The sequence below is a fragment of the Lycorma delicatula genome, chromosome 2 (genome assembly GCF_047948215.1).
Source record: "Lycorma delicatula isolate Av1 chromosome 2, ASM4794821v1, whole genome shotgun sequence".
NCBI classification, from domain to species: Eukaryota; Metazoa; Arthropoda; class Insecta; order Hemiptera; family Fulgoridae; genus Lycorma; species Lycorma delicatula.
Genome location: NC_134456.1, coordinates 65,273,337 through 65,287,633, shown reverse-complemented (window position 1 = coordinate 65,287,633; position 14,297 = coordinate 65,273,337). Strand labels below are relative to the sequence as shown.

The 14,297-nt window shown below is 25.7% G+C and overlaps 1 protein-coding gene across 30 annotated transcripts in view; it reads left to right on the top strand.

Moving 5' to 3' along the window:
• The window catches only part of LOC142318879 (serine/threonine-protein kinase MARK2-like), a 385,326-nt gene that overhangs the window by 337,835 nt on the left and 33,194 nt on the right, over positions 1-14,297 (top strand). Inside the window, exon 16 of one of the 30 annotated variants that reach the window (XM_075355482.1) lies at positions 3,842-13,228. The exons of the other annotated variants lie outside the window; for them this stretch is intronic. Coding sequence (XP_075211597.1) covers positions 3,842-3,854 — 13 coding nt within the window. The 3' untranslated portion in view covers positions 3,855-13,228. Of the gene's footprint in view, positions 1-3,841; positions 13,229-14,297 lie in introns of those variants that run through there. 30 annotated transcript variants of the gene reach the window in all.

Sequence of the window (14,297 nt, the reverse complement as noted above, 5' to 3'; positions counted from 1 at the left end):
AAAGCTGTAATGATTAAAATAAAACCTTTTTTAAAATTTTGCAGTTACTGAAAACGAATCTGCTACAGATTAGTGAATGGTATATTATTTATTTTGAATAATTTGTTATTTGTCAGTTATGAAATCTATTTGTTACATTCTCCAGAATGTAATCTAAAAAAAAAAAAAAATTTTCTTTAAAAGTTTGAAATTATTTTGATTTTCAAGAAAGTAGTTTTTTATTGTTATTAGAATTTAATTAATGATTTTAAATTCCAAAATTCTCAAAAAATTATTTTTTTTTTTAGGATTATATGACAAAATTTCCCTTGGCTTTATTAAAAAACTTTACCGATCACATAAGACTACTAGTTAATTAGTACAGATACTTATGTTACCGTGATTGCTAGTTTCTCTCAAGCTTTATTCAATTACTTATATTGTGTCTGGAAGCAGTAATGAAGAATTGTATTTATTTCGTTTTTTTAATTGTTATGTTTCATCTAGTAGCCATAACTAATTCTTTTTAATGTGGATTTGTAATTGTCTATTCCAAAGTATGGTTCAGTAATATCTTAGTACTTAAAAAAAGTGGTCTTAAAATTCAGTTTTTTAATTGTTAAGAAAGCTTAAGTATAAGTAAGTAGTATTGAAAAATTTTATTAGTAAGAAAAAAACAGTATTATGATTATTTTTTACTACCTTCTCTTGCAAAATCAGATTTAACACTTTGCAATTGTGTTTTTGAATCATGTATCACATCCTTGTTTGTTATATCGATGACTGATGTTTAAAAATTAAACTAAATTATCAGTTATTACATTTTTATTTTTGGATCATAGTATTTATGTCTGTTATCTATTGTTAAGCGTGTTGAATTCTTGTATCCTTGTTTTTTGGCAGGAAGGTTACAATTTTTTAGATTTCAAATTCAGTGTCTGTTACTGTTGAAATAAGTTTGTATTTATTCACATTCAGTTATGTGTTTGTTTGTTTTAATGTCTGATTCATGTAAAATATTATTTGCAAGTATAAAAATTAAAAAATATACATTTGAAATTACATTTAAAAAGATATAAATGTATAAAAATATTATTTATTTTCACATTATTTGCACCATATATATTCCATTTTAATCATCATTCAATTATTGCAATTGATGTTTTAAATTATTTGTAGGCAACTTATATATGAGGTAGATTATAAATGTTAACCTTTTGAGTAGGCTGTTGATGTCAGAAATACTGCTCACAACTGTTTGAATAACAATGTAGAATAAGATTTCTAAATGTTAAAAATGAAAAAGTTTAAATTTAATAGACCTTGATGAAAATGTAGATGTGTGGATAGACAAAGTTGTTCTACATATTTGGTGCTGCTGTCAAGAGACTTGCATCTTGTAATCCATTTATTCTCCTTAACTTAAATAATTTGTGTCCAACATTTAAGAACAACATGTTTTTAAATTAATTAAAACATTTTTCAAAAGAAAAATATATTCTAACAAGTGTCAGCAATCAAAAAAGTATTGATTTAATTTAGCTATTAAAGCAAAAAATTATGTTCAATATCACTATTTACTGCGTAAAAAATTACGCATTAAATTATTTCTTTTATAATTCATTTTTTACTTGGAATAATTGTTACCAAAATACTAGTTGATAAATTTATCAGCAATGTAATGCTTATGTGGAACAAAATACTTTTAATTTTGATTCATTGTGTAAAAGATTAAAACCTTATTCATTTTATAACTATTGATTTACATGTTGTGTTTACTTAGGATTTTTTTAAAAATATTGTGGTAATTGCAAAAATGAAAATATAGGTTTCTATTTTACAGATTCAAAAATGATTTTTTTTTTTATATCGTATGACTGATGATCAAATACAGATGATGGAAACAAGTTGAAATAGGTCATTAGACCCTGAGTGATTGCAGCATGACTTGTTAAGAACTGTTTACACTGCTTGCAAAAGATTGAATAAAAAATCCCTCTTAAGCCCTACCTCTGAAAATTTATAAACCATTATCAGAGTAACAGACATATCGCAGTACTATTTGTCCCCAGCACTTTTATATCATCATGGGTTTCTTTCAGTTTAAAAAAATTATATCAAAATTATTTTAACCTTTTAAATCAAATTTTTGATAATGTACAGTATCATCTTTTTTTTAAATTTTGGTTCGTTTTGTAGTACATGGATTCTTAAACATATAACACCTTTTAGACAGTTGGAACATTTGTTCAGAATCTTTCACCTATTACCATATTGTTATTTGATGAATTAAATAACTTTACTCTCTTTGTGAATTGTGTCCCTAAGTGTTTTCTTGCAGAAATGGGAGTGGCACTACTAGCTTGTTCAATTTCTATAAATGTGATGATCACTAAAATAATTTTTTTTTTTAAAGTAATGATTACATTGCAAGAAGTTACAAAATTTAATTACATTGCAAAAGTTTAGTAAGAAGTTTTCATCAATTATAGAGAGCATTGTCGTATTTTACACAAGATACAACCATAAATACACATACAGAGAAATATTCACTTTTTAGTTTTCATTTCGGTAGTTTCATTTCAAAAGGTATCTGAACACTTAATGGAAAAGAAGCAAGTAACTTCAAGATATAAAGTTTGTTTCTGTGCTATATTGACTTTATCCAGGCTTTTCTTTTTTTGTACATTTTCCATAATGATGTTTTGAAATATTTTGTGATGTTTTGATTTTTACATATAAGTATTTCTTTATAGAATATTTGGTAATAATTTCTATGTTTACATTTGATGTAGTAGCTTGATTGACTGCCAGGTTCTTTTTGTAGGTTTTCGTTGTGTTGTTTTTAAATATTTATTTTTGTTCTGCAGCAAGTGTATCAAAACATAAAATTCATCTCATCTCTTAATAAAGTTACCGATTATATTGTTTGTAACTTAGCTATTTCTGTTGTTGAAAAATTTCCTTTGTCAGGTGCTTGGAGAGTTGTTTTAATTAGTTGAAGCATTATTTGGGGTTATAGGTTAACGTGTGTGCTAGAAAGTCATTGTAAATAAGTTTTATCGTGTATTATTATTTGTTTAATATTTTATTTTTACAAGCTAATATTAAATTGAAGCACTGTTATCATATCATAGATGTTTTCATTCAGTCATGATCATTAGCTTTTTTTTATGTATGTTCTTGTAAAAATTGAGGATGAAAACATGAAAATACTTTGTTTAAATTGCATGCATGATATAGTAATATAATTAGTACAGTAAGAGCAAGCAGCATGCGAACGAATGCTTGTGGGTGCACAACCAATGTAATTTGTGTTTCTTGCATGGCCATTAGGCAGAGACCAACCTGTGAAAGCTTCTTTTCCTCTTTGCTGTTGTAATTTTATACATATTGCAAATTATGTTGTTAGATTGTGCATCCCAATTCATTTTCGTATTGCTGTTTTTTAATAATCTCTTTTTTTCAGTCAAGATATTATATTGTACACATGAGATATCCAACTGCAGTTTTTTTATTATATAATAATAGATTGGAACTGTGATTTTTTATTTACAAATTAAAAATATATTTAATTATTGCATTAATTTTTAATTCAAGCATACTTGAATTTTCATTGACAAAAAGGCTTTCACATGTGAGGTCACTGCTTGCCAAAGGCGCACATCCTTATTTAGTTATTTATTAATATTCCCTTTTTCTTTTTTATTAAGAGAATTGTACTGTTTTAATTAATAAAAGTAAATTTAAAAAAAAAACTTTACATTTATTTAAATAATTCTAAACAATACAACTCTCTAAAAAAAAAGTAGTTAATTATATAAAACCAGCTGAAACTGAAATAGTTTTGATTTTCCTCTAGGACTGCAAATTAGAAGAGGCGGAAGAGGACAAAAGGGCTGCCAAAGGGCTTTGTTTTAGAGGGCAGAGGGCACCTACAAAGCCACTTGTCTTTTGATAACAACAACATATCATTTAGCCACTCGCTCCTCTGGAATAAAATTTATTATGAATACATAATTTATGTAGTACATTAAACTTCAGACTGAAGATTTTTCCTTATATAATTTAATATTCTTTTTTTTACATTCTGATGCTGATTTGATTAAATTATTCTAAACTCTAGCTCTTAATTATTATTATTTTTTTTTTTTATTTCTTTTTTGTTGTTAAAAATATATAATTTATTATTAAGTGACTGAAATGAAGCCAAACATGACATCTATTTGTAGACACTATGTAATTGCATGTATTTTCCTTTATTATTTGTTGGTCAGTTAATTAATTAAGAATTTGTAGCTGTTGAATTTCATATTATTCTATAAAATGAAAAAGAATGTATATAAAAACATTGGTGTGTTATTATTTATGCAGTCGTTGATTCGATCATTTAAATAATAGCTATTTTTGCTTTTTTTGCTGTTGCAAGTCATGTAATTATTGTTTTATGTGTATCACTTATTTTATGTACCTATACTGTGAGGGATTTATTTATTGTTTTCTCTAGTCATGTTTGATTTGTTGTGTATCCCTGTGTTCATAAATAATTGTGTCATTAGTTTCTTTATTGGAAGTTCTTTTGTCATGTTTTTTCTTTTTCACTTCCATATTAATTCTGATACAAAAACTTAGCATAATAAAGTTTGTATAAATAAAGATTTGTAATTACCATTCATAGCGATTCCTTTTTAATTTTTTGTTCCACTCATTTAGTTATTCATTGAATAGGTTTAAATTCTGCACAGACACATACCAAAAAAATGCATCTTTTTTTTAACTTGCTTGCTTGCTTGATTTTTTTCAATTGATTATTTTTCTTTAATTATTTAGATAATAAAAAAGCACTAGCATTTTTTATTGGTAACCAGAAAAAGAGTAAATAAAGTTGTTAAAAGATAGAATATTGTTAAATTAGAAGTTACATAAATTTTGGGCTGCCTAGTAAATTTTAGGGTTTTCATATAGATATAGAATTTTATCAGCGAATTAAGACCAAGGATTTTTTTAATATAAAGTATTAGTTATAGTTTTTTTCGCCTCTTCTAGTTTGTAATCCTTTATATTATGTTTTGCAAAAATGAAAAGCCTTTTACAACAGTCCCAAACATATCATTAATTGTAGTAGTAATAGTAGTAGTAGTAGATTTTATTATATTATTCTGAAATCAGTTGGATGGATATCTTATGTAATCTTTTTTAAGTGTATAATTTACTGTAAATTCTGAAAAATGTACATACTGGTAAATATTTCAGCAAGATAATTATAATTAATGCAGGCAGTTTATCTTGGCTAATACAATTACATGAGGTGAAGGAATTGCAGATTTGTAGTAGAATTTTAAAGCATTTTATTATTTAATGTTTATAACTACATGTAATTTTTAAAAAGTTTTTAATGAGTCCATAATGCTTCATTTGCTTATAGACATTAGTTGCTAATTAACTTAAATCAGTTTTTTCTTATTCTTTTCTCTTTTAATATAGCAGTCTTTGTTGAAGTCACCAATTGTATCAGTATAATTTTAATTTATGTTTTAAGTACATCATTATCTTTTTGTTTAATTTATATTTCTGACCTTTAATTTGTTACAGAGATTTTTTCTTGTTTCATGTTATCATAATATGATTTATAATACCGTTCATTAATTTCTGGATTGTTTTAAGGAACATTTCTATTTAATTGTTCTATAGGTTGTTCATTTGTTACTTATTTCTTTGCCTACCTGTGTTACAGTTTTACCTCTAGGCAAAACTGTGTTTTTAACTCAAAATTTTTTTGTTATTAACTTTGTTTATAAAGCCTAAAGGAGTTTTTTTTTATTAAGAACAAATTAATCATTATTCATGATGGTTATTACTTTCAAATTGATGAACTATAAAACATAACAAACAATTCTTTCATTACTTTAATAACCTTTCATTTGACCATTACCTATTTTTGAAAGGCAGTGAAGGAAAAGAAACAAAAAGATTAAATTTGTGTATCACTCAGTCTTTCGAAAGACTTTTTTATCAAAACTACATGATATTCATTATTTTTAGGTCGTTAGTAAAAAACAAAATTTTTATTTCATAAAGATAGTTGTTACGTGCTACTTTGCCAGTTACATTAAGCTTAATTTTATATTGTAGTGTGCATAACCTTATTTGGTGTGGTTTATATTTGTTTATGTTAAAATCGATAAGTAATTTTTGTAAAAATATTAGATGAAGTAATTCATACTTTTTGTACAGATTTATTTTATTATAGTTGACTTAAGATTATTTGTAATTATGGATCGGTTAAGACTTCTTATAAAGTTCTAAGTTCACTTACTTTACTTTATTTTTATTTAACTCACTCACTTTATTTTTCACTTACTTGTTTTATTTACTTCTTTCGGTTCAGCTACAAGTAAATAAATTTTTTGCCTTTAAGCTTTTTCTCTAATATTCTTATGTAAGATAGACTGTTTTATCAAAGCGGTATCATTATAAAGTTCTTTTTCTTCTTTGTTCAATACCTGAAATTTCCACCAGTATCATATGATATTTCCAAGAGTAAATAACAAAAACCAAGTTGCAGTTAATATAGTACAATCTTAGTTTTAATTATGTTTAACATAGTTCGATATAAATAATATTTTTTTGTCTTCCTTATTATTTTTTAGAGGGGATTTACTACTTTTTAAGTCAGTTTTTATGTTGTTGTTTTGACCATTGTTTAATATTATTAGCATATTTGGACATTTTATTTATATATATATATATATATAAACACTTGATGTTTTTATTATGTCTTATTTTTTTGCTCATAATTTCTGACCATCAATTCTTTCAATGACTATTAACATTTTGGTAAATGATTTGTAATTAGCGGTATACAGTACATTACATTAAATTGGTTTTTCTGGTTACTTTTTTCGTATAATATTTTTTCTTATAATATCTTGTAATAATTTTAAATGTATGGAAGCACTCATTAGAGTTATCACCATAAGTAGGAATTGTGCTTTTATAAACACATTTGTACCCACCATAATTGAATTTGTACTAGTTCATTTCATATTTATACTGTGTAATTAATCTTTATCTTAGATTTTACTATAATTCTTTATAATAAAAAAAGTTAATTTTTGTGTTTATTTTGTGTAGCAGTACAATAGTAGGAAGACAATAGCAGTTTAGGTATTAGTCCTTTATTTCAATGTCCAGAACATTAGGTGGTTTTTATGTTATTATTGATCATACATGAATTAGTTTCTGAATAAACTAAACCTCTTGATCTCAAATTTGTTATTGTTTATTTATGTTCTTTGTTGTTTTATATTGTTTTGCATTTTTTTAATGTTCTCTTTTAAAACCTACACGTTAATAAACATACACTTATAAAATGTTAATAACCTACATTTATTAAACATCACAATGCTATTTTTTTATTCTGCTTATTGCTTTAGAATCAAAAAAAGTTTCAATATTTATTGCTTTTTTATTTGTTATATTGTTTAAGACTAACCTTTATTTTTTTGAAGCGACATTTTATTATGTGTTACTTTTACATATTTTTAAATTAAATAAAATGTTTATTTATTTTTTCCTAGGCTAGGTTAGTTCTGTAAATGGGAATTTTTAAAGGTTTTTAAATATTTGAGATCAATATCTTAACGCAACAGGGGACATATTTTTAATGTATGCTTGTGTTAGTGTGTATGACTTAGGGATTCATTTGCACAAATTAGGAGTTCAGCTATAGTAATAAATAAACATACGTTGAAATAAGAATCAAACCAGTTTAGCATAATTCCTTCAAATTTGTAAATTCTTCACAAATTTATTAATAAATAAGCAATAACTCATTAAATTTATAGTAACATTATGACCTTTGATTGGTTGTTTTTTATCAAGTTGTTTGAATTAAATTATTTGATCTAATTTTGTTGTAGTAAAACTTTACTGTAGTTAGTTTAAAAATGTTTATCATAAACAAATTCCTTCTTTACATGCTTGCACACATAATATAAGCACACTAAGTGTGTTTTACCTATTTATGATAATGATGATTAAAATTTTTTGTCTGTAAAATTAATTGATACTGGATGAAAAACTTTTCAAATAATAATTAATAAATTGTTTTTTTATAGGTAATAAATTTTAAAAAAAAAGGTTGCATTTAAAAGTTAAAAAATAATCATGATATTCTTGAAATTAACTTATTGCTGCCTTATTTCATCTTTACTAAACATTTTATTCAGACATGTTTATAAATAAATGTTATGTTTTCAAGATAAAAATTTTTAGTACCTTATTTGATATACCCAGTATAAAAAATGAATGCTAATTCTTTTGTGAAAATTATTTTAATTTGTTGATTGATCCAATTGATTTTTATTGGCCAGCTAAAGAGAGATTTATGTGTAACTTGTACAATTGAAAATTGCCTCTGTGTGTGTGTATTATATTGTATACAGTACATGTATGTGTATACAGTATTTATTCTTATAGTTGTATATTTTCCATAATACTTTAATTTCTTTTTATGATATTAAATTATGTTATAAAGAAAGTAATTTTACTTTGACAGATAAGGTAATTAAAAGCAAGGAAATCCTCTACAGTTTGCAGTGCTTGTTACATTTTTACTTTACTTTTTCTGGTGAATCTGTAAGTCTTCAGAAAAGTGCATGTAGTCATCCTGTCTATCAAGACTAAATATCTTCATTCTGTTTGTCACTAGGATCCCTGATTTAGTAAAGCAAGCCATAAAAAGTAGTCAGTTTTTTTCTTATTGGTGTCTATTGTTGTCTTGTCCTGGTATCATTATTCAGGCAAGATAATACTTAAGTTAGCATAACATAACATTAACAGTCCTTGCATAAGTACTTTATAACTTAGTACAGTACTTTCATAACTTTGTTTAGTATTATAAAATGCAGTACCTACAAAAATAAATAAAGAATTGTCCTTGCTAGCCTGTCTGCCATAATGTTGATGTTTTTTAATGGTCAATAATGGTGTCAATAATTATTCTTGCACTGTTATATTATCTATATTGGTATAATATATTGTAATTTGCCTTGCTATACTACAAGTGTGTTTTAATCTGAGGATCATTTAGCGTTACGAATTAAAGCTCCATATTGACTACAGTTCAAAGCATTAGATAAATGCATTGTCTTTAGTCCTTTCCAACGCACTCTGCCTTATTTTTCTCCAAAATAGTTTCATAATGAAGATAGGTCTAATAGCTTTAGCAAAATATTTGAAGAATTCTTCTTTAATTTAGTTTGTGATTAATAAATTAGCTGATTTATTATTAAAGGACCAATTGGTAAGTTATTTTTTTCTGAAGATTAAATAAATAGGTAGTTATGTTCTACAGGTTTGGTTTGAGTTAAGCTTTGATAGAATTTGTTCGTTTGACAGCTATAACATATGTACGTGTGTTAGGTTTTTGTGTATCCATTTCATTTTTTATTATAAACCAAATGTTATAAATTCTTATTTGTGATGTGTTAAGTAAGTGGTTGTATTGATTTTTTCCCTAAACACTTGAACATGATTTATTTATTAAACATATATTATTTTGTGAGTGTGTATACACACACACACATATATAAAGGGATGTTTACATCACTTGAAACAGCAATTAATTTTGTCCAATTAAATTATGAGTGTACAGGCTTGTTCAATTGAAAAATGACTTTTGTCACTGAGCTTTACAAAAATGTCTTATTACAGGTGTCATGTTCGGTTCTAATTTGTATATTTGGATGATTGTACGCTTATAAAATAGTAAAAATGAATAATTCTAAATTGTTAATTTATTAATTATCAAAATATTAGTAATGATTGTAGTAGTATTTATGGTCTTTTAAGCATTTTTCACATTATTTTGATTTTTTTCAATTTACTTTTTGAAAACTAAAATTTTATTTGGACTTTAAATGTCACTCTTGACATGTTTTAATAATGCTCATTAAGTGCTTTGTTATTTCATGATGTAAAAGGTTATTTTATAAATAGAAGATAAGCACATTTTATACATATGTATAAATAGAGTAATTTTATTGCATTATTTTAGGTATAGATATTTTTGTAAAAATAGGTATTATTTTAATACTGTTAATTTATTGTAAATACGTTAATGTATTTCTTAAGAAAACAAAAAACTGTATGTACTGATATTTCATCTTATAATTTGTATAAATTTCATTTCATTAAATGATTTTATTGCCTATTGCTATAACTTACTTCTAGTATTTGTATTTTATATTCTGATACTTGCTATTTCTAAAAGAATTTCTTGTCTTAGAGATCATTATTCATATAACATTCTTCAGAAGAAATATATAACATGAATCTGTAGTGATATTAATATAATTTCTTTTTAATTTTCCAAGGAATTTATGGCCGAAAAGTAGATTACCTCTCAGCGTAACTGCAGTTCAATTTCTTGATCGAGAAATTGGTCATTTATTGAACTGATAATTTTTAGGTTCATTCATTTTTTTTTAGAAAATTTTCTAGTAAGCATTAAGTTCTGTAACATAATTTTAACTTTCAAAACTTTTTATCATTTTATTTGTGTTAGATCTCTGTTGTTATTATTTAAATTATTTATTTATTGTAGTATACATTCATTTATTTATTTTTTTATTGAACTTTTATGCTAGTGGTATGTGTAGTAGTTTTATGACATTAATAATTTTTTTTTACAGTAATTAACAATATCAGAATATTTAGTCTTCGTGCATTATCAGTTTAGTGTAATATCCAAAGATTTTTAAAATATTGAATAATGAATGCAAATTTCTGAGTGAAAGAGAGAATTTAGTGCGATTTAATGTTTGAATGTATGTGATAATTGATTTGGATAACTAAAGTGTTCTTCATTTCTAGAAAATTAGTTTATTTTAATCTTAATTGTGAATTTTTTTTGATCATGTAAATAGATTAATTACTTTATTTTTTTCATTATTGTATAATTTTTGTCTCCATCTACTTCAGTTTTCCCCCATGTTGTGCCTTAAAAAAAATCTTAATATTTATAATAATTTTTCCTGAAAATATCCTGGGTATCCTTAATCAAATTCAAAATGAAGTAGCTATTGATTAATTTTACATTATAATTATTGTAAAAAATGTTCAGTTTTATTATTGAAGTTTATTTATTGTGCAGTATATTATTTCTTTTTTATGTATAAAAAATATTTTAATTTTTATCTGGAAACAAGCTTATTATCAGTAAAAATATGTAAATTATAGTTTAATTATTCCTTTGTTAATATTGACTTTGACATTTTAATCAAAAATTTCTATAACATTTTTTTTAGAAATCTGTTTTTTTGTGATGTATATCAAGGATGTTAACCCTTTCAATTTTAATGGTCTAAAATCCATACTGATGGTTATATGATCATGAATTGATAATTGTATTGATTTTTTTGTTATTATTTTATATTTTTAGACGTACAATTTCTATTAGGTGTAAAAGTTTTAACGCCTTTCGACATTCAGTTTTTGACTTCTCAAATGATGTGCTTAGTGTATTTTAATCATAACAAGAAAGGGTCTTATTAATTAATTTTTTTTTGTATATGTACCTCAGGGACTAAGTGTGCAGTTGACAAAGTTATAATTTAAGATCGAACAGAGCCGAAAGCAAAAAGTTAATAAGTACAGAATCAGAACTTTTATTGCATTGAATTCCTTTAATCTGCTTTAATTTTATCTTGTACCACATGATATGAGTTGGCATGCTCATCTTGAATTCTTTACCGTTCCCTGCTCTTCTATGTTTCCATACTTCTCCAACCCCTTTCCCTTAAGTCCTCTTTACCTTATCTTTACATCTTCACTTAGATCTTCCTCTTTCTTTTTCCAGTTGCATCCAAGTTCAAGATCTTATTTCCATTTTAATCCACACCCAAATCATTTCATCTTATATTCTTGTAACTTTGTGTGTAGGACTCACTTTGGCCCTTCCTATAATGAATTCATTCTTTTATTATCTTGTTCTTTCTTGTCTCTTCACTGATCCGTCTTAGCATAATCGATCACATCTTCACCTACACATCTTAATTTTTGTCCATGCCTCCAAGCCATTGTCATTGTCTGTTTTGTATATATTTCCTTTTCATCTTGACAATTAACTTTTTTTTTATAGAAGAGCATTCCCTTCCAATTTATATCCATTTATATTCTTTTCTTTATTTCAGCCCAAGCCAACTTCTCAACATATCATGCCACATACTTGAATTTATTTATTGTGGATAACGTTTTACCCTGTGGTTTTATAGATAACTGTTTATCCTTTCAATCTATATTTTCACTGCTAGTTTTCATTCTCTCCAGAACTTTCCTGTATTTATGTTTCAAATGATTATTATTTGTATTCAATTAATAATCACTTTTTATTGACACATGCAAGTTGTTAGCACTGTGTTTCACACATAGTTGGCACACTTGTTTCACTTATGCTTACAGTGCTATGAAACTATGAGAGTGCTCTTTGACATAATTCAGATTTATTTGTTGTCATTTACCGTAAGCATAACAAAAGTTTTAAGTTGTTTATTTGAGTATAGGTCAATATTAACAGTTTTGCTATTTGATTTATATTTTTATAATGTATATAGTGATTGAAAACACATTTCCAAAGGATGTACTACATTTGCCAATATTATATTTGATTTCATATATCATAATTATTGTATTTTCTAATGTAATGAATTACTTGTTCATATTTATTTTTACAGAATTCCATATTACTTTACTCATTATTATGCTCATTGTTGTAATATATATTTTTCTTGTATTGCATTTATCTTTCATTATTTAAATAAAGAGTGAGATAAAAAATGTAGTTATTTAACTTGTAATAATTAGATTTCTTGACTCATTTCCCTTTACAATTTTTGTTACTGATGATGTTACTGTACATCAGTAGCGGCTCATAACTAAAATTAGTGTAGGTGATGCTCTAGAAAAATTTTTTCTGGACCTTTTTCACGGCCATAGTTAAAGTTTTCCATAAAATAAAAGAACCAAAAACAAAAAATGAATCAAATAGAATAGCTGGAAGCTGGATAATAATCTAATTCTATACTTCTCACATTCAAGAATATGGTACACAGTTTTTAAGCACATTGTGCTTTACATGGTTGTGCTTAAAAACCATATTCAGTTTAACCAAATAAAAAATAAAATGTCAATACAGATAATATTTTTTAGTATTATTAGAATGATAAAAACTTCATAAAATGTGTGCTTAAAAACAATATAGTTCAGTGGTGCTTAATTTAAATTTCTATGTACAGAGAAACAAATACATAATTAATTAGTTTTTACTAATTACAGTTTCTTTTACCCTTCCAGCATGTTTTTGGACAGATTTGGCAATCAAAGAGTCCTTGCTTTCCGCCATCTTCTGATCGCTACTGAAAAAACAACTAAACCACTTTCATATTCCTTCCACCAACTAAACTAAAAAAGGGAACGAACAAGGAACATTCCGTACACATGCAGAATAAAAAAAAAACTATCTTCCACCAGCACACCAGGGTCGGTACTGCAGGAATGACAGTGCTCTCACTCCCCCGCAGCCTCGCATGCAGCTTTCTGTGTGTGCATGCACACCGCGCTGCTCGAACTATGAAACATGCAGTTCCATACAAAGATTTTTGTATCTTTTTCATAAACTAGAGGATGCCTACTGACGTTAAACTTAAGGATTATATATTGTACAAGTATAAAGAAAGAATTAAAGAAAAAAAGGACTCATTATGTTAAATGTTATCAGTGATATCAAGTGGAAATAGGGGGTGCTGCAGTTCCACAGTGCCTACATGTGAGCCGCCACTGCTGTGCATATGTTTTTCTCTTTCACTTCTACTAGTAGGTTTTATGATTATGATTTTTAAAATCAGTTTTTGTTTGTTAACAATATTTATGAACATTTGAAATCTTGTACCAAACTTTATCATTATGATAAAACACCTTTAAATAAGATGTTAATTTAACTCTCATAACTGTAAATGTTGGCTGGACCTATTACTTTTTTTTTTTAAATATGTTACTAGTTATTTATTTATTATTTGTTTTAGTTTTAAGTTATTTATTATATGTTTCAACCTACTTAAATTGAATCACATAAATTTTCAGAAACAAATTTTCTCTTGATTGTAATAGAATGGAATGAAGAAATAGATAAGGAAGGGTTTAGATAAGAAATACAATTTAGTGATTTTAAGTTGGATATTTCTTTGATGTTATATACTTTTTCATAAGTAAGTTCTGTTATTTATCTTTAAATACATCACTATGCTTTATCTTGAAAG